A 19929-nucleotide genomic window follows, 5' to 3' on the forward strand; every position below is an offset into this window, starting at 1 on the left:
ACGTGACAGCAGAGAGGAGGCTAAATGTTGTGCAGCGTGAAAATGTGTGACGAGTGGAAAAGAGGAGAGTGTGTCGCGTTGTTTGAAAGTGGAACGTCAGCGTCTCAGGACTGAAGATTTAACTCCGCTTTTCTGCTTCCAGGTTGAAAATAGTGAAAATCTCCTTCAAGTGCAAACAATTCTTCATCCAGCTGAGAAGAGAGGCAGTAAGTACACACACACACACACACACACACACACACACACACACACACACACACACACACCTGTTAACCTCTGTGTGTGTGTGTGTGACAGCATCAGATTAACCCCCTGCTGTCTGTGTCCTGGGCGTCTCTGTTGTAATCCCTCCCTTTTGTGTTGTTTCACCCTTGAATGTGTTTCTGCTTTCAACACAACAAACAGCATGTTTGTCTCCACCACAAATATTTACTCTCCTGTCCTCATTTAGCCCTCTTAAACCCGACATAATATCTTAAGCTCAGCGTTATTACAAAACAAACAATTACAGCCGCTGGCAACTCCCGTTCTCAAGCATCGTTCACAAGATTCGACGTTAAGCTTCCTCATTTTTCAGTGTGTTGTTGTTGCTGTATCAACACATTTCATTCCAGGTGTTTCAGATCATAGTTCAGGAGATTAGTTGTTATTATTGATGACAATACAAATTATAATACACAGGAAAGTTTGAGTGTTGATCATGTGAGAGCGCACACAGGACGAGTATTTGTATTTGCCAGCATGAGACCAGCGCAGGTCAGAGACACTGAGTCAGGTAGAAGGTGGAGCTCGGGTGTAGGTGAGTTGCTAAACAGCTTGGTTTCATGGCCCGTCTGAAGTTAAGCTCATGTTTCTGGTGTTGGTTGTGTGTGCATTATTCTGTCTGTAAACACAATAGTTTAAAAACTTAATTCTAATAAATCTTGTAGGGGTGTCGAGTGGGCTCATCTTAACGAGCCGTTTAAATTTGCCTTCCACCCACCAAGGTCTTCAAGATCAGCTTCATGAGTTATTATTGGAAGATGGACAAAAAGCCTTCGAGCTTAGAAACCGTGGTTCTAACACGCGAGCTGTGGATTCTCAACATAAGGACATGATCACATATCAGGTCAGATTTGACCTCTGACCTCTCCAACAAGTTCAGTCTGGTTGATCTGACTTTGAAAGTCATAGTAATGTTAGTTTAGTATGTTTGTATTTTTAATGAATGCACTATATCCACATCAATAATAATTATACTCAGCAGTGCAGATAACAAAAGCTCGCACTTTTACGTTTAAAAAGAAAACTAAATATAGACTGGGTCTAGACTGGGTCTAGAGAGTATTTTAAATTCAGGGAATTTAAAATAGAAAGTAGCTCGTCCACAGAAGGACTGGTAGCTCCCCTTACGATAAGGGTTCAGATCGCGCGAACAGGTGTGAAATGTGTGTGTTTAGTTAGTTAGTTTGTTTGCTTGTTTTAATCAATTTTAAATCATGCTTTTTATTTGTTTTTGTTTCTGATGTCTCTGTAAAGCACTTTGAATCACCTTGTTGTTGAATTGTGCTATACAAATAAATTTGCCTTGCCTTGCCTAGAAAATAAAAACAGTTTTCTTAAAAGCTGCCTTGGTGGAGTTTGTGCTCTCTGAGCGCTTCTTGTTTATTTATTTCTGTTTTTTGGCTCCGGACCAAAAGTGTTAAGAAGCTAAATGTTTGAAATAGACTCAGAGTACTAAAGACAAGCTTATCTCAAAGTAATGAAGTGTGACGGGGCTTTTCCTGGATTTTTGCTGCTCTCTGAGCCACACGATGTTTCTTTCTTGCACAGTTATCACCCCCTGAAGGCCCTTTGTGATTCAGGAGAAAAGAACCTGTCTGAAATCGCTCAAAGTAGAGAATAAAAAGTAATAGCAGGGCGGCAAACATGTGCAACAGTTTGTTACTGTAGCTAACAGTTATGGATGATCGGAGCAGGTCACGAACTAACCCCGTCCTCTCCTCGCTGCACACAGACCGAGTCTCGTGAGACGCTGCTCGGCTTCAACATGGTCAACTACCGGGCCTGTAAGAACCTGTGGAAAGCCTGCGTGGAGCACCACACCTTCTTCAGGCTGGAGCGGCCCATCCCGCCGCAGAAGAACTTCTTCGCCTACTACTTCACCCTGGGCTCCAAGTTCAGATACTGGTGAGAACCGCAGGCCACAAACACGAGCTGTCAGAGAAGCACCGGAGAGCCTCTGAGCATCCAGGGTCTCACATGTCCAGCACACACACAGATATGTGGGTGGATGCTTTGTCTGGCCCTCCTCCTTCGCGTCAGTTTGCGAGGCTGAAAGTGGCCGCCGTTTGCCTTTGAACCTTCTCGCACTACCTTGCCCCTGAAAAGCACGGCTTAATTATTCATGGTTTGCCTGAAACAAAGTAACCGAATTCGTGTTTGGCCTTCCGACCGTTGTCTTTCAAGTTTTGCGGGAAGTGTTTGTGTCCACGTGAGAGCCAGCCGTGCATTTCATTTCATTTTCCGTCACGCTGCCGCCGCCCTCCTCCTTTCAGACAGAGCATTCCTTCCCGTTTGGTTTGATAGTTTTTTGTTTTTTACTTCAAGTTGGAACCAGCACCGAAACATAAAATAAAATGAGGTTTTCTCCTCGCTGCTTTATGACATTGCACTGTGTCAACTTTGTTTCACTTCACTGGCGCCATGTTTTTCGTTTCCTTTTTCTATGAAATGTGAGCGAGAGCTGAACTGAGAGCTGGAGGTCTTGTGATGCATTATTGAGCAGCAGTGATGCAACGTGAGCTAGGCTCGTCTGATGTTTGGCTCCGCTGAGTGCGAGTGGTTGAGATATTGACTGACTTTTCAATAAGCACAGACCTGAATTGTGAATTTGTGCTGTTAAAAATCTTATTAACTTTGTTTCAGAAGATGAAATATGCTGTGCTTGTTACTGGTTGGCAGGCAGCTCATGGTGTTTAGATTTCTTAAAGATCGGAGGAGCTAATTCACTGAAGTGCCTCTCGTTATTAGAATAAGGCAGCACGGTCTTGTTGTGTTAAATAAAATCGATATGCATTTATGGATTTATCACATTTGTCACAGAAAACCTTCGATAGCTGCTTTTTGAAACTGTCCTAAACTTAAGAGTTGTTTGTGTCGTCTTCAGCGGGCGGACGGAGGTGCAGTCTGTGCAGTACGGGAAGGAGAAAGGCATCAAGGACAGAGTGTTTGCCAGGTAATTCTCGGGTTCTTGATGGTCAGCTGATGATTCATGTTGATTTTGTGCAACGCTGAGTTAGTGCGTCTGTCTGAGCAGGTCACCCAGCAAGCCGCTGGCCAGGAAGTTGGTGAGTGGAACCGACTGGGAGTCGGTCAGCAGGAACAGCCTATCGGACGAGAGATTGGAGACCCAGAGCCTGCCCACTCGCTCCCCGCCCGGCACGCCCAATCAGTGAGTTCTGAGTACACTTCAGCTGTCTCCGTAACTCTTCACCTATGTCCCGCAGACCTGGACTTATCTGGGATTCAGACAGCAGAGATGTGATAGCCCAAATGTTCACCTGCCAGCTGCTGGTGCAAAGTCCATGTCAGATTGTGCCGATGTGGGAAAAGAAAATAGTCTGGTGTGTTCATCCCAGCACATCTAAAACCTGCAGCTCCCCCACCCTTTCCCTAAACAATATTCAAGATCACTGCGTAGTTTCACCTGTAAAGAAAACTAAATGTTAAAGTGCACGTTCACTGATGAGGAGTTTCTCCTTCGTCAGGATATATCGGATATTTCCCGTCCACTCCTCTCTCACAGGGCTGAGGCTGTGTTTATTTTCAGGTCAGCTTGTGCTCTGTTATTATAGATTAACGAGAAGCTTATAAAGTAAATAAAACTGCTGTATTTCTGCAGGTAAAAGTCTGCTTCACTGTGGAGAGAACAGACCAGGCTCTGGTCCAACTTCTGCTTTCTTTCTCTCCTTTTGGACACCTGTTTGTGTTTTTATTGAACTTGTCAAGAATTAATTGGTGGGTGATAACGAGTTTTTCAAGAGTCGTTGCTGGTTCTGAGTGGCTCCGCCTCTTTTACCACAACGTTTGTTAACTCAGTATTCAGCCAGAGAAACATCGGCTTCAGTCTGAGCAGCACTGCTGGGATCTCCTCGACCATAATGGCCATTTATGGCTTTCAGCCTTACATGAGGAGAAATCGTAAGGCAGGCTTAAAGATGACAGAGAGCAGGTGAATAATCTTCCAGTTGTTCAGCATCTGTTATGAATCAGATGAAGGCAGAGCGTCATTAAAGTGTCAAATCTGGATGTTTTAATAAGCAATGCCTCCTTGCAGCCTTACAGCTGACATAAATCCAGACGCGAATGTAAAAAGAGTTAAATTGTAAAGATCACGAGCTTTAAATCTGAACGTCTTGCTGGTAAATAAACGAATGATGCGTTTGGGGTCACGTTTCCATCGCTGCCCTTGAACACTGTGTGTCTGCGTCTGTTTGTTTGTCAGGAACTCGCTGTTTGTCCAAGAAGGCACGCGACTACGGCCGTCGTCGGTCGGCCACCTGGTGGATCACGTGATCCACGCTTCACCCAGCCTGCCCGTCTTCTCCTCCAATCACAAGTCGGCGTCGTCCACGCAGGCTAACAGCATCAGCCTGGACTCCACACCGTAAGTCGTCTCCTTCTCCTTTAACGCACGTCCCACTCACGTTTCTTCAAGCTCTTTGTATTTGGGCAGCAAACATCAGCTTTGGACTCGGTGGCAGAGCGGTGGTTGGATCATAATTTGACTGCTTCGTAAATAGAGCGTCCCCCGAACACAGACACCCTTTAATTTACATTTTACTCATCAGATTTAGTCTGAGAGTACTGCTGAGTTGACAGCTTTTGTTTTTAGTCTGCCTGTCGGTGTCTGTGGCTTCTCCCGACAGTTCACACCCTCCCAGTGTCACTTAGCTGGCCCCAGTGGAAAGATGAACCCTTTGAAAAACAGCCCGTAAAATGTGTTTATAGCGCATAGCAGGGCGGAGCGCTTGTGCAACAGGGCTGAACTAGGAATTAGCACGCGCGTGTGTGTCTGTGTGCGCGTGTATCTGTGCTTTCTGGATCTCCTTAAAATGCTCTCACACTGTGAAATATTCGTCGAGTCGTTTAATAAAGTTCCACACGGCTGCTTCGGCGTCTGAAATCTTGCATCGAGCTGGTAGGAGAGATGGATGTCTCAGTTGGACGTCAGGATGGTTAAGTAACATTTAAGTGGTAGTTCCTCTGCCTACAAAGCTGCACACGCAGACGAACACGCCAAGTCAGTGGCTCATCGCTCTGTTACGGAGCCAGAACATGACATAATCACCTGCTCTCCCTTCCTCCCTCTCTGTTATTGTGTGCTTCGTCCATCGTGGTAGTGGAAATAAAAACAGGCCAAAACAGCGTTTTATGAGGTGAACCTCAGATGCTTTATTTTGGAGTTTGCATGTTTAACCCTTCAGACTTTAGTCTTTCCTGATGAAAACAAGTCTTCACATTTAGTGTCAAAGCACCTCAGGTCCGTGAGTAAGAGACATTCATGATCCATGTTACCTGTTCAGGTTAAAAGCAAAACACATCACGGTTTAGAGAATATATAAAAGCTATGAATTCACTGATAATATTAAACCTGGTGAATTATTTTGATTACACTTTATAATGCTGCCTGTGAAGTATTTGGAATTATTTGAATGCATTATTTAAATTTAGTTACAATGTAACATACACGAGGTTCTACTTAAATGAGCTTCCAGTACAATTCCTTTGTTTCCTGTAACGGTTGTTAGTGTTATTCTACCCAGCTTTGAGTCCATATAGGTAAATATCATTTCAAAAATTGCTGTGACGTTGCACGCTCAGTTGAAGGTCGAATTATTACAAAGCGTTAGCGTTGTTTTAAAATTTGTTCTATTTTCAGCTACAGTTGTTCAGAAGCACATCTATCAGTTTTAATCACAGCGCTATACTTAGTATTAGCCACGTTCCTTTTGCTGTGAATGTTTTCTGCAACTGTGCAGAAGAGAATTGGGACGCTAACCATTAGAAGAAATGTTTTTAAGTACGTCTTTCAGCTTCAGTGGTTATGAACCTCAACCATGAATCACTTTTTGATATCAGCCGCTGGTTGGAACCGCTGTGGTTTGGCTTTGATATAATTTATCAAATAAATTCTGCCTTTTCGAGTGAATATTTGCAGCATTGCTTGCGTGTTTTCAGGTGGATCACTCCTCGGCATTACGCGTTGGAGATTTTCCTCCAGTTAAACTAAAAGGAGAATCTGCTTTTTGTCACCACGCCCTTTAAAAAAAGCCCCAATGTTCTGTTTTCTAGTGGCGTGAAGTTGAAAATGATCTGTTTAGCTAACCACAGTACACTGGAGGGATCCTTATTTTTAATTGCAGTGTCTTTATTTCCTTGACAGCGTCAGGGAAAAAGCCTGGCGTGATTATGCCTTTGGCCGGAGCTGGGAGTTTATGACACGGTGGATTTTCTTTCGTTTGTTATTGTCGGATTAAACGTCGATTGGGTCATCCTCTTTACAACAGCGCGGCGCTGCACACGCAGACTTCTCGCTGCAGTGCCAGAAGGCGTGGCGTTGTTTTCGCGTGCACCCAAATTATGTGCTGGTGCATCTAAATGAAAGTTGTCATAATAAATTATTTTCTGTGCTGTAATCAAACTCTTTTCTCTGAATTCAAAGCAAAGGCAGGCTTTGGTGAATTATTTAGTTGGAAAATAAAAACTGGGTGTGCACTGAAACAGGTCTTAAATTTGTCTTTTTGTGGTTTCTAAAGCAACATTTTTCTTTATTGCAGCTCCTTTTAGCCCTCTCGTGTACCCGCATATGATTTTTCTGTCACTGCACACTCATTTGGTTCCCTCTTAAAATTTATCGAGCGATAAACATAGATCCAGTATGGAAGTATTTGATAGAAGGAAAGCTAAAAAGCAGGGCTTAGCCGTGTCCTCATCCCGGGGCTGGCCTAAGGTTGTGGCTGTCGCGCCGAGCAGATGCATAATGCAGGATGATGTGCAGCCTCGGCTCAGGCCTGCTGCGCGCTGCCCTCTCTCTCTCTGAAAGCCTGACCTGGTTTTGACCCATAATAAATGTTAGTTTGCATTCGTGTGTTTAAGAGACAAAGTGACAGTGATAGCAGAAGCCAAAACAAAGGCAATGCTCTTTGACTTGTGCTTCTGCCCCCGAGGAGCGCCCGTACGCAGCAGTGCACACGCGTGGATGCAGACATGCACTGAAATGCTTTTACGCAGCAGAGACCGAGCCCTGATGATGCTGAAAGCCTCACCTGGCTGCTGATTCGCCGTACACGCCGACTGCTTCTTTATTGTCGGGATGATGGAGGGGGGATGTTTTCCTTCCTCCAGCAGCCCTTTTATCGAGGTTAATGCATTGTGACTAACACAGTGCTATTAAGCCTCCCTGTCTCTCACGGTCTCCTCGCCTGCTTTTCTCCATTTGTCTTCACTCCACCTCTTTAACAAAGAGGAAGACCATTGTTGTGTAGTTATCATGAATGCATGTTTGCGGCTTTGCTGTCCGTCCTCGAGCGCTCACAGCAGCTTCACAAATCCTGTGTTACTAACGGTATCGTAACAAATGGCGACACAAAGGACTTTGAAACGTGTTTCTCGCTGTCATCTCGCCTTCATTTTTGCTTTATTGCTGCTTTCTTCTTCTTCCTCCCGCCGTTTGCCTCCCTCAGGTCTCCAGATGGGGTGGATGGCCAGCCTCCAGCTCTCCCGCCCAAGCAGCTGAGCAGGAAGACCCTGAGCCAGATCATCCAGGCCCACTCCCAGCAAAGCCTGCTGGACAATCACCTCAATGAGATGTATGACGTTCCCGTCAATGCCGACAAGACCACGGTCAGTACGAAGGCGTCATAAAAAGTAAATGGAAACTGTGTTAGCTTCAGAAGTCGTCTGATTCTAGATGTTTGAATATCTGAATAGATGAAGAGAAATCCCCGAGTATTTTATATTTGTGCCGTTTTTATATAATCTTTCTAAGCTGTTTAGAGTCTTTTAGCTCATTGTTTTGGCTGTTAAGCATCTACCGGCATCATATTAAAAAGGCGGGGTCGTTGCTGTCTTTGGTCCCAAGACTTATTTCTTCTATGAGTCTCTAAATCTGGCAAAATGAGGATGAAAGAAGGCGGCACGCTCTGCTTGGACGTATGTGTAAAAGGGACTAAACCTTAGAGGTGGTTTTAAATGATTTGGAAACGGTGACATATACCTGCAAATATTATGACACCTGTTGAAGTTTCTCATTCTGTTTCATTCTTTTTATGTGTTTCAGACTTGAATTTACTGGTTACATTTTTTAAAAAGTGACGTTTGTGCTAAAAATGCAAGAAAAGTTGGGCTGAAGTGAACCACTTTATTCTGGTGTACTGTGGTGCATTTATAGCCGTCTGTATTGTAATGTATTTGCAGTTGTACTCGTGTAACAGGAAAGAGAATGAATCTATTAAGCTTACAGGATCGGCCGCTGTTAAAGTCTGAGCGCTCGGAGCTGTTGTTTGACAATGTGCTGATCCGTGATGTTGACGTGATGACTTGTGTTCTTCCAGCTGAACGGAGTAGTCCCTCACGATAACTTGGTCCTGATCAAGATGAGACCGGATGAACACGGACGCTTCGGCTTCAATGTCAAGGTGAGAGCTGAGGAGACGGGAGTGAAAACTCCCCTCGCCACCTTTTATCTCTCCTGCAGCCGCTCAGTCTGACTTGTGTTTTTCTAGCTTATTTCTATGCCTGGTGTAAACCTTTGCCCGTGGGCACGTCATCTGTAAGCACGCGGACACATCCGCACTGCTTTCCCAAATGTTAACTCGACCCTAAATATAAAAAGGACGTTTGTGTAAGACGCTGTTAACGTGTGTGTGTGTGTCTGCAGGGTGGAGCTGACCAGAAAATGCCCATCATTGTGTCTAGAGTGGCTCCGGGAACCTCAGTAAGTCAACAAGAACCTCATTTGTCTCATTTGCACATTTTTTCCTCTCACTCATAAAAACACGTCTTCAGCCGCCAAACTCTCTGAGGTCTCCGTGGTGGAGTCAGATTGATGCTGACTTTAGTATAAAACGTCCAGAAACACAAAACTTCAGCTATCTTATTTGTTTCTTCTCTTTCTCCTCTTCAGGCTGACCTCTGTGTGCCTCGCCTTAACGAGGGCGACCAGGTAGTCCTGATTAATGGGCGGGACATCTCTGACCACACCCATGACCAGGTAGTCATGTTCATCAAGGCCAGTTGTGAGAACCACTCCGGGGAGCTCATCCTATTGGTCAGACCTAATGGTGAGTGGTTGTTAGAGTGCCCAGTGCATTAAACACTGATCAGGTGTAACATCCTGACCGCTGACAGCTGAGGTGAATAACACCTATCTCTTCATCATGCCATCTGCTAGTGGGCGGGATATATCAGGGAGGAAGTGAATATTTTGTCCTCAAAGTTGATGTTAGGAGGAAAAATGGTCGAGTGTAAGGATTTGACAAAAGGCCAAACTGGGTCAGAGCATCTCCAGAACCTCAGCTCCTGTGGGGTATTCCCAGGGTGTCCCCCAGGGGTCAGTGTGCATCAGCGACAGGGTCATGAGTGGCCAACGGTCACGGATGAGCAAAGGCTGACCCGTGTGGTTCGATCAAACAGCAGAAAAAGTTGATGCTGGTTCTGATAGAAAGGTGTTAGAATACACCGAGCATCAGAGTTTGCTGTGTGCTGAGCTCCAGACCAGTCGGGGTGCCCATGCTGACCCCTGTTCACCACCGGAAACGCCAGCAACGGACATGTGAGCGTCAGAAATGAACCACAGAGCAATGCAAGGAGGTGTCCTGGTCTGATGAATCCCACCTCACAGCTCACAGGCCTCACAGGTATCTGTTGCTAACATCTTGGTGCGGTTACCACAGCAAAATGGGAACCAGCACAATATCAGGCAGGTGGTCATGATGTCATGTCTGATCGTTTACACCGACAGGCAAACTTCTGGTACTTAGGCCTTTACAGAAAGTAATGAAAGATCAGATTTTTAGAGGATATTTGTACACGTATAAACTGTAAGTACTCTCGAACACTAGTACTGTAGGTATGTGAGTAGCTCATATATTTTCTTCAGGCTTTAACCTTCAGAGTGTCTTTGTATGCTAGTGAGCTTCTTCTGCCACTTCCTGGGTTTGAATATTTGCTCCTGATGAGACTTGCAGTTTGTGCGGTGCGGCCGGTTTTAATTTAAGGACCGTAAACATTCGAATGAAGTGTTTTACAGGCTGAGTTTAACGTATTAACACATGGTGCAGCACACTCCTGAAAATGAAATGTGGTCAGAAACTGGTGGAAACGAGATCTGCGAAGCCGCACGTGGTGGTATCCGTACGTCTCGGCCGTATGTGTGTTCACCACATAGAAGACTCATGCTGAAGCGTCTCCTTTAATCAGCGAAGCGGGGAGAAGTGCTCTTAAAGATGATGAAACAGAGAAACTGTTTGGTGTGTGGGTCAGAAACAGATCAAAGCAGATAGAAGAGTCCATCGAAGTCTTTACGTTATTCAGTTTTGCTGTTGAAATGTTGGACTGTAAGTATTTACACACAGAGGACACGTGTTCTCTTTGTGCTCGAGTTTTGTTGTATTTAAAAGTTTGTTGTTTAACTCCATGTTTTTATTCTTGGGCTCTACTAGTGTAGCTTTGCACGACTTACAGTTGAGCGTTAACGTGTCCTCTGTAAGTCCTTTATCTACTGTCTTAAACGAGCTGTTTGGACTCCTCTTCCTCCTCTTCCTCATTCCTGATTGGCTGCTTCCTGCAAAGGACAGATTTGAGCAGCTCGTGGTTTGAGCCGCATGCTCGACACAACCACTTTCATGCGGATCCAAGATTAGAGCCTTTGCCTTACAGGGATGTAAGCTGAGCTCATTATTGTGAACTTTGTTTAATCTTAGCAGCGGTGATCTGTATATGTGTCAGATGGAAAAGCTCATAGATTCCTGTCACAGTTTGTTTTCCTCTCCTCTCCTGCTCAGCCATCTATGACGTGGTGGAGGAGAAGGTGGATCCAGAGCCAGATTTTCAGTACATCCCTGAGAAATCCCCTCAGGACCCGGCCCAGCTAGACCAGCATGCTTTGAGAGACTCTATGGTCGCACTGAAGGAAGGCCTGGGCGGCGGAGCCATACTGGCACAGTTTGATGTAAGAAGGACACGAAAAAAGTTCACACGCTCACGCACACGTGAAACTGCAGGCTCGAGTCGGTGGTTTGTCATTTATTTTAAAATATTTTGTTGATTAATTCTTTCCTCCACGTTCCTGATTTATGCGCTTTTAAAATTTATAATACATAAAAACGCACAAAACAAAGACAAATGCTGATATTTGTGTTCCTTGTCTTGCAGCAACTGTACAGGAAGAGGCCGGGGATGACGATGCTGTGTGCCAAATTACCTCAGAACGTTTCCAAAAATCGCTACAGAGACATCTCTCCCTGTACGTGACCCCTCAAACTTTCTCCTTTTTCTCATCATTTCCCCTCGACTTCTATTTTCTGACTTTTTCCAACAACTTTTAACAGAAGTAACAAAGTAACGACCCGAGAACAAAAGATAAAATCCTCCTTAAATGCAAACATGCATTAAAGACACAGTTTGGACTTGTTGCTGTTTTTCTTTGCCTAATCTGACCCCCTTCTCTTGTTCGTCTCTCCCGACAGATGATGCCACCCGCGTCATTCTGAAAAGCACAGATGATTACATCAATGCAAATTACATCAATGTGAGTTATCTTTAATGTCTGCAGTTTTGCTTGCGTGATGCTCTGTTACACTGATGCTGAATCGCAGCCGGTGCATTTGAACAGGACTATCATATCACACGCTGCTCCAGTTTCGGAGCCGTGAGTTTGGGTCCTTGTGGCCATATTTGGACGAGGGGCTTGAGTGCTAGTTTGTCAGTGAATCCTGGAAAGCTGCACCCATCATCTGGTAGTTATGCTAAGTAACTGAAACTGGAGCGCAGACTTCTTGGGCTGGCTCTGCCACATGGCAGGCTGTGGTATCGGCCCGCCAGGCCTTTATTTTTCAAAGCTAACGGCAGCTTGCGTGTAGAAGAGGGTTACAAACAGAGAACAGGTGCTTCTTGGTAAGAATTTAATATAAGAGCGTAATATTTTAATGAATTGAATCTCCTTCCTGTGGGTGGCTCTGTCTGTTCATGTCATGCCTTCTCAGACCTACTGGAGGTTTGTTCCCTGCAGCAAACACGACAACCTTTGCAAACAGTGTTTCAGTGTGAAGGGCGGCATTTTAAAGCCTTGTTCACTCTGTGATCGGTAGTTGTTCGGCGTGAAGGACACAGGCCCTGCTTCCTCGCCGTCTAATCAGCATGAACAAATCCAGCTTCTCATCAGTGTCATTATTAATTCAGGGGCTGTAGGTAATCTGATAAAGACCTGGGATAATTTGACTGTTATTTGATTTGATAGAGTTGGGACGCTCATGGAAAATGACCATTCATTTATTCTCTGTTAGCTAGAAAGTGTAGTTAATGACATGTTGTATTGGGACAAGCGCTGATCCAAAAAAACAACAAAATAAGTTGGAGTAAGATGCAAATCTAATGCAGTCTCTGCTTCTTTAACCTGAACCTCTGATGTGTGTGTGTGTGTGTGTGTCGTCCTGTGTAGATGGAGATTCCTGCGTCCAGCCTGATAAACCGCTACATCGCGTGCCAGGGCCCGCTGCCCAACACCTGCCCCGACTTCTGGCAGATGACGTGGGAGCAGGGCTCATCCATGGTGGTCATGCTGACCACCCAGGTCGAGAGGGGGCGGGTATGTAAAAGATCTCTTCAAGGACGAGGGCAGGAAACTGAAAATGTACTGTTAGAAAGAGCCGTTTGAATTTAACGTTTCGCCGGTAAGCGGCACAGGTTACGACGCTGAGGCGTCTGGTCGAGCTGCGTCGTAATGCCTCAGTATATTTAATTATTTACAAAAGTCTGCAAAGTCTCACACGCTGCAGACTTCTCTGCAGCTCAAGCCGTTGTTAGTTTTGGAAAGAAGTAATCCTTAACACAACATTACGTAACAACGAAGCTTCCAGACACGGTGCAGATAAAAAATCTCTGGACTCGATCTACAGTTTACATCCAGGGATGAGAAATTGGAGAAACTGGACATGTTTAATGGTTTGAAATGTAACGGCGAGGACGCGATGGGTAGATGCTGAGAGTCATAAGGTGTTTGATGTGTTTACAGGTGAAGTGTCACCAGTACTGGCCCAACCCTGACAACAGCGCCACATACGGAGACTTTAAAATCACGTGCCACAATGAAGAGGGCAACTCTGCCTTCCTGGTCCGGGAGATGACCCTCACACACACACCGGTAAACTCACACACACACACACACACACACACACACACACACACACACACACACACACACAGCCAGATCACATCAGAAAGTAAAGCCGATGACCCGGGCGGGCGAGGGCGCCCCAGAGGAAGACTCCGGGTCCAATCTCAGAGAGGGAACCGCGTCTCAGGAAGGATGAGCTGTCGAAGGACCCCGAGGAGGTGTGTTGCCATAGTGACCAGTGTGGGCTGTTCTTTTTCTGGCTCCCGCTGCAGCACGCGGGCCACATATTGGGATCTGGTTGCCACGACAACCCAAACACTCCAGTCGGCCACATTGCAGAAAAGGAGAAAGACGGAGAGCAGAGGAACAGAGAGTGGGATGAGGATGGTTTGAAGAACGGGGACGTAAGTTCGGTTCGATCGTGGCGTCGAAGCCTTCGGCGTGCTGCGGCGTGCTGCGGCGTGCTGCGGCGCACTTTTAGTTCTTTCATGCTTTTAAACCACACACAGCCAGAGTACAGCACGGGCGCCAGAACGAGCCACGGCGGCCTGAGAGCAAAACAGAACCACCCCCTTTAACTAGATTCTTTGTTTGATACTTTCATTTATTATATTTTTTATGGTCATTTCAAAAAACAAATAAAACGAATACTAGAACAAATAAGTCTCGGTCGTTGTGTCCTTGGGCGAGACACTTCACCTGTGTCTGCTGGTGCTGGTCAGAGGGCCCGGTGGCGCCAGTGTCCGGCAGCCTCGCCTCTGGCAGGTTTGTGGGTTTGTTTTCATCACTCTGATGATGTCAGAGAGCATAGATATTCTTAATATGGTCATCCACACCCCGCTCTGGCTCCACCTACCCCTCTGTTCTTATCTTTTAATCTTAAGGAGGATGGTTTGAAAAGAATGAGGAACACGAACCAACGGATTTCTCCAAAGCTCCTCTGACTCCAAGTAAACAGATATCTTTCTGGAAATGAGCACAGCAGATCCCGCCTTGATCTCCCTGTGAGGAAGAGGAGGGGGAGGCCAGTTTGGGGTATTCAGTGCTACAAATCAGCTGACCCAGCTGTTCGTGTGCCTCTTTTTGAAGGAGGTGCCTCTGAATGTGCCAGAGATGCAGAGTGAAGCATGAGCCCAGGCTTTTTAAGTGCAGCGACACACACACATGGGAGGTGGGCGGGGCTTCTGCGCCTGGACGTCCACTCTCGGTGACGTCATACAGACCCAAGAACAGAAAAACCTGCAAGAAATGAAACTTTTGGCTCACAGGCATTATTTGTGTGACCTCACCGATTGTTTAATATGAGCATTCGCCATGGAAACGGTAAAAAAAGGATGATGGATCCCCTTTAGTAAACCACATGCTGCTGTATTGTCTCCTGTTAAATGGGCACTGTTCGGGGAGTTGATATATAAAGTTGGTATGAATAAGTAAACCGAAGGCTTTTGTTTGTTTGCTGCGTGTAACATGTGTGATGTGTAAACGTAGCGTCCAAACGGCGAGCTTTCGTGCCGGATCAGCTGTCTGTTTTTCCCGATCGCTTTCCTGCGTGCGGTCCGCGCAGCATGACCTTTAAAGTATACGGCTATAAGAGGAGCCAATTAGCATTCTCCTCTGCCTGTGATTGTTGCTATGGAGATAGATGTGTTACCATGGCGATACGGCGAGGCAGTATTAAAGAGGAACACAGCGGCTCTGATTCGCACAAGAAACGGTGGTCAGTGCTTGGTTTCTTCTGCAGGGTGTGTGTTTGTGTGTCACGGTGATCCCGTGGGGTTTAAATCCTGCCAACTTCGATTTTTCCATCATGGTTGGACCTTTTTTTGTATTTTTCTTGTCCCTGATGAATCGATAAAAGAGAGAAGATCTCTTGTGTTTATTCAGTGTCTAATAGAGACACTAAAAAATGTTTTCATAAGATGTGATTTACCAAATGTGTCCAGCAGAGTAAAAAGAATTAAACTGCTGTTACTTCTTCGCTCTACCCGTTTCATAACATAATTACACAAACAGGGTTCTGTGTTGTGTATCCCCAGGATGCAGAGCTCAGTGAAACATGCTTAGCGGTCTCCCACATAAAATACAATTCCTTGTTTTGGCGTGAGTGTGGTTGACATTTGAAAGTGAGGAATTCTTTGTGAGCTTTAGGTCTTCACTGAGGTCAGGGTGAATACCCTCAGTTGGTCTTCAGTGCCCTCCATCATGAAGAAGAAGTCTTTGTGTAAAAGATTACATAAAAACATAAAGGAGCATTTGTAGTCGGGCTAGTATCGGCTGGCTGTTGATGTATTGGTGTAAAGACGTTGCAGAAAAATGAGCCCCGGGGTAATCAGACGACTGTATCATCGGTGTTTGTTCAGCAGAGCAGATCTGATGTCGTCTGTAACGCTCGCGGTCTGCAGCACATGCAGCAGAGCAGCGTCACTGCTGCGGAGTCGAGCCGTGTCTAACTTCCCCTTTTAAACGTGTTGTATTTACACCGTTGCTCCAGCCAGCCGGAGAATCCTGGATGCAGGACCTTGGGAGTGTCCGGTGGCGTCTGGTGTTGGGAGGGTAGCCTCGGGTCCTGTAGGTCGAAAGGCTGAAGCTCTGTGGATCAGACTGACGTTACACCGTAGGTCTGAGTTTGCAGAGCGGGCCCACGGCACAATTTTCACTGCCTGTCAGGAATTCTGATCCCATTACTCATCAGCGTGTGCACATCTCAAACATCTTTACTGTATCTGCATCTCCAGAATCCAGCACTGCTCGTCCACTGATGATCTTTATTTTCTGTGTGTGCGTGTGTGTGCGTGTGTGTGTGTGTTCAGAGCGAGCAAAAGAGGGAAATCACTCAGATTCAGTACGTGGCTTGGCCCGACCACGGCGTTCCCGACGACTCCACTGATTTCCTGGACTTTGTGGCTCTCGTACGGACCAAACGGGCTGGACAGGACCAGCCAATGGTGGTGCACTGCAGGTACGGCCATTCTGTGTGAACCATGTGACCATGGCGAGCCAAAGATTACAGGATAAAAGTTAACCTGTCTGAGCTGGAAACGATGGATGTAGTGAAACGAGTGACTCTTCCAAACAGGTTTACTTCCAAGAAAAGTTCCAGTTTCCGTTACCAGAAAATGATTTCTCTCCTTTCCCAGGTCTCAAATGTTTGAACACCTCTCACCTGCTCCTCATTACTTCCTTCAGGGCAATTTGTTATACCTTAAGTCCCGCCTCCTTCACAGCGTGGGCAGTACCGTGACAATATAGCGCACAAATGATATCCATAAAGTCTCAGAATTGTTGGAATTTAGCTTATTTGCTCCTTACAGAGATTTTTGTTACTTCGTTAAATAATTAGTGTGTGTTATTAACAATCAAATGATCTTTCTTGATTTTTTTCCAGCGCTGGGATTGGTCGGACGGGCGTTCTGATCACCATGGAGACGGCGCTGTGTCTGATGGAGTGCGGTCAGCCGGTGTATCCTCTAGAAATTGTCAAGACCATGAGAGATCAGCGGGCCATGATGATACAGACACCTGTGCGTACGCAGCACCGTCCGCTTGCTCTCCGACGCTGTAAACTTTAAAAGCTTAAACTCTGCCTCCGCTTTTCTTTTCAGAGCCAGTACCGCTTCGTGTGCGAGGCCATCCTCAAGGTCTACGAGGAAGACCTGTTCAAGCCGCTGAAGACGGCCCTCTACCAGCAGAGAGAGAAGGCGGCTGACGAGAAGGAGGAGCGGAAAGAGCAGCAGAAAGCGGGAGAGGAGCGAGACGAGGCGGCGACGGCAGAGAAAGGGGAGGCGGCCAAGGTGGAGATGCTGGAAGAAGAGCTGGACGGAGAGGATGACGACGAAGTCGAGGTGCTGGATGTGGGAGAAGTGACAGAAGAGGGGGAGGAAGAGGAAGAAGAGGAGGAGGAGGAGGAAGTGGAGGAGCCGAGCGTCGCCAGTGCCACCAGCGTGACGAGCGAGACCAGCGCGAACCCCGATCCCGCTAACCCGTGACGTGGGTGGGCGGGGCTCACCGGGAGGAGGCCGGACGAGAGAACAAAAGCACTGTTGCACTTTAAGCTGACAAAAAATGAAACGAACAGACAAACTGACATGAAAACCTTTGGACGTGATGAGTTAAAAAACCCAGCTGTGTCGAACAGGTACCTTTAGGGGGAGTTAATGTTCAGGGTAACGAAAAGAAGAATCAAAGAATGAACGAGATGATAAAACGTGGATGGGGAGTTGCTGTAGTGCCATAAGTACGAAGGGGAAGGGCGGCCACTGTGGATGGAAAGCCTCCCCTCCGCTCTCTCTCTTATTATTTTAGTTTTTTTAAATCCCAAAGGGTTGCCCTGTCCCCTTCGGAGTGAGTCTGCCAGACGGACCTGCCTTTTTTTTTTTTTTTTTTTAGTGTCCTTTTAGCAGATAAAGAGAAAAACCTTATCTTTTGTTCCTCAGAGTATTTATTGTGTTTTAGTTTGTGTCAAACCCTGTCCACTGAACAAAAAAACGCTGTATGTTTTGTTTGTACAAGTCTAGAGCTTCATGCTTTCCTGATTAAATCTTAGGTAGTAAAGTAGTGTGATTCCTCTTCTTCGAACTACTTCATTATTTCTTTTGATTTTTGTGGTTTGGGGGGGCAAAAACAACAACAGTGATTTAATTTATTGTACTTGCTTTGATCTTTCTCGTCTCGCCTCTCGTTCGGCGCTGGGGGGAGTTTGGTACTCGATCCTTCTGTGAGCGGTGTGTTTGAGCCCACAGACGCACACGTGGACGTTGTTTGGCGGGGTTTTTGATCCTCGTCACCACAGCTCCCGTCCGCTTTCGCTCACTTTCACGCTCCTGCATCGATTCGCTTCTCGCTAAAAACCGCGGTGTCCTCGAGCCGGACAGCGTCCCTCCGACCAGAGGGGCGCACCGTGGATTAGGATTAATGTGGAGCCTGAAGTCTTCATCGTGGCAAAGATGGTTTCTTTTAACCGAGCTGGATCCCGCCGGGCGGTACCTTCTGCTGAACCCGGTCCGAGCAGGTCATGTCAGTGTTTTGGCTTAAAATCATCAGGAAGCGCCACATTTTCCTCACTGTCTACCTGAAAACGCCATTCATGTTTTATATATGCAACCTGTAGAGCCCAGTTACAGATGTGAAGCTACAGCAACATAAACTCTGCTGCAATGAATTTGAATGTGTTCATTTGGTGATTAAGGTTTTTTTTAATTACACTGCGGGAAGTGAAGACGATTAGAAAATTCTTCAGGAATGTTCGATTGGCCACGAAATGAAAGTGATTCCCACGTCTCCTGCAGTATCCTCTCACGTTTCACACCTCTAATCTCTGGCCACATCAAATTCTTAATCAAATATAGTCATTTGAGTTAATTGGTCCATTTCATTTTGCAAAAGAAGAGTCAGACTATATGTCTGTATGCTTTATGTGCGCCTGAAGCAGAGATCCTGGAGAAAGAAAGCCTGGATATGTTGACCTTGCTTCCTCAGGCTGGAAATACTGGTCTTCTTTATGCAACTCAGATAGTTCTTGCTTTCTTTGCACAGGTCTTTAATGTTTAAAGGAACAGGTAGAGGGTCAGACATCTGTGGGTGAAAGCTGCTACAAGTTTTGTGCAATCAGTATTGTTTTTCACCCCCCACAGCGTTTGCACAATAGTAGCAAACTTTAATCGCTCCCTCCATCGATCTCCCCGCGTTTAGTCTTTTTGTTTTTTCAGCCCAGACCGGAGCAAACCCGGGTACATGCTGACAGTCCAGGTGGAAGTGTGGTTACTCTGAGCAGTCACGCGATTCAGCGTTAACCTGAGAAAAACTCGCTGTGAGAGGTCTGACAGCAGCCTGTGCGTGAGAGTTGTTTACAGAAGCAGCACAAACACAACATTCAGCCGATATTTCCCTTTTTGTTGGTTCTCTTTTCCCTAAACGATACCTCATCTTTGTAAGACATGTTTAGATTATAGGTGAGACTAAACAAATTTTGTATTTTCATTTCACAGAACCCAGGTAGTCGGTTTTATTTGTAAAACCCGGTGATGCTGCTGCGCTCGAGTGTGGCGATGAGTTTCATCTCGGCTCTCGCAGCGGATTCTGCTGGAAACAAATACCGCTGTGTGTGTGTGTGTGTGTGTGAGAAAAATACGAATGTGTGTTTTCGGTTTTCGTCCTCCGTTACCTCTCCCTCTCTGTTCCTCAGCCATCTCTAACATGTACTTTGGCAGCTGTCTGCTCTCAGCCTGCTTGCCTGTAAACTGGAATGAAAGGTTGAGCCGTGAAGCCGCAGACCTGCTCGAACCTGATCTCAAGTTTCTGGAAAAAACAAGACAAAAGAAACAAAATAAGAAATAGAAAGGGAGCCTTCCTGAAGTGTGGTTTAAAAAAGAAACTGGTTGAATCTTCGCCTGTGAAACAATTCACTTTGTGCTCATGCCTCCTTTTCAAACAGCTGAATCATCCTTGGCCACATGTAGAGGTGGGATTAAGAAGAGCCTGGAAACTGCTTTCCTCTTCACTCTTTTCTTTCTTCCCTCCTCCTCCTTAATCTCTCCCGTGTTGCATCCCTCTCC

The 19929-nt window shown here is 46.0% G+C and overlaps 1 protein-coding gene across 1 annotated transcript in view; it reads left to right on the forward strand.

The window, feature by feature from the left end:
* ptpn4a (protein tyrosine phosphatase non-receptor type 4a) overlaps nucleotides 1-17732 on the forward strand; it is a 67423-nt gene extending 49691 nt beyond the window's left edge. The window contains exons 11-27 of the mRNA XM_085374418.1: nucleotides 143-206; nucleotides 1997-2169; nucleotides 3149-3217; nucleotides 3299-3433; nucleotides 4487-4648; nucleotides 7728-7887; nucleotides 8598-8681; nucleotides 8924-8980; nucleotides 9170-9326; nucleotides 11049-11215; nucleotides 11419-11509; nucleotides 11733-11794; nucleotides 12704-12850; nucleotides 13277-13405; nucleotides 16189-16337; nucleotides 16764-16899; nucleotides 16981-17732. Coding sequence (XP_085230544.1) covers nucleotides 143-206; nucleotides 1997-2169; nucleotides 3149-3217; nucleotides 3299-3433; nucleotides 4487-4648; nucleotides 7728-7887; nucleotides 8598-8681; nucleotides 8924-8980; nucleotides 9170-9326; nucleotides 11049-11215; nucleotides 11419-11509; nucleotides 11733-11794; nucleotides 12704-12850; nucleotides 13277-13405; nucleotides 16189-16337; nucleotides 16764-16899; nucleotides 16981-17364 — 2326 coding nt within the window. The 3' untranslated portion in view covers nucleotides 17365-17732. The remainder of the gene's footprint in view (nucleotides 1-142; nucleotides 207-1996; nucleotides 2170-3148; nucleotides 3218-3298; nucleotides 3434-4486; nucleotides 4649-7727; nucleotides 7888-8597; nucleotides 8682-8923; nucleotides 8981-9169; nucleotides 9327-11048; nucleotides 11216-11418; nucleotides 11510-11732; nucleotides 11795-12703; nucleotides 12851-13276; nucleotides 13406-16188; nucleotides 16338-16763; nucleotides 16900-16980) is intronic.
* The last annotated feature ends 2197 nt before the right edge of the window (nucleotides 17733-19929 follow it).

The sequence above is a fragment of the Diplotaxodon limnothrissa genome, linkage group LG16, assembly GCF_057381915.1.
Source record: "Diplotaxodon limnothrissa isolate DT_005_m linkage group LG16, D_limnothrissa_male_GT1.1, whole genome shotgun sequence".
Lineage (NCBI taxonomy): Eukaryota > Metazoa > Chordata > Actinopteri > Cichliformes > Cichlidae > Diplotaxodon > Diplotaxodon limnothrissa.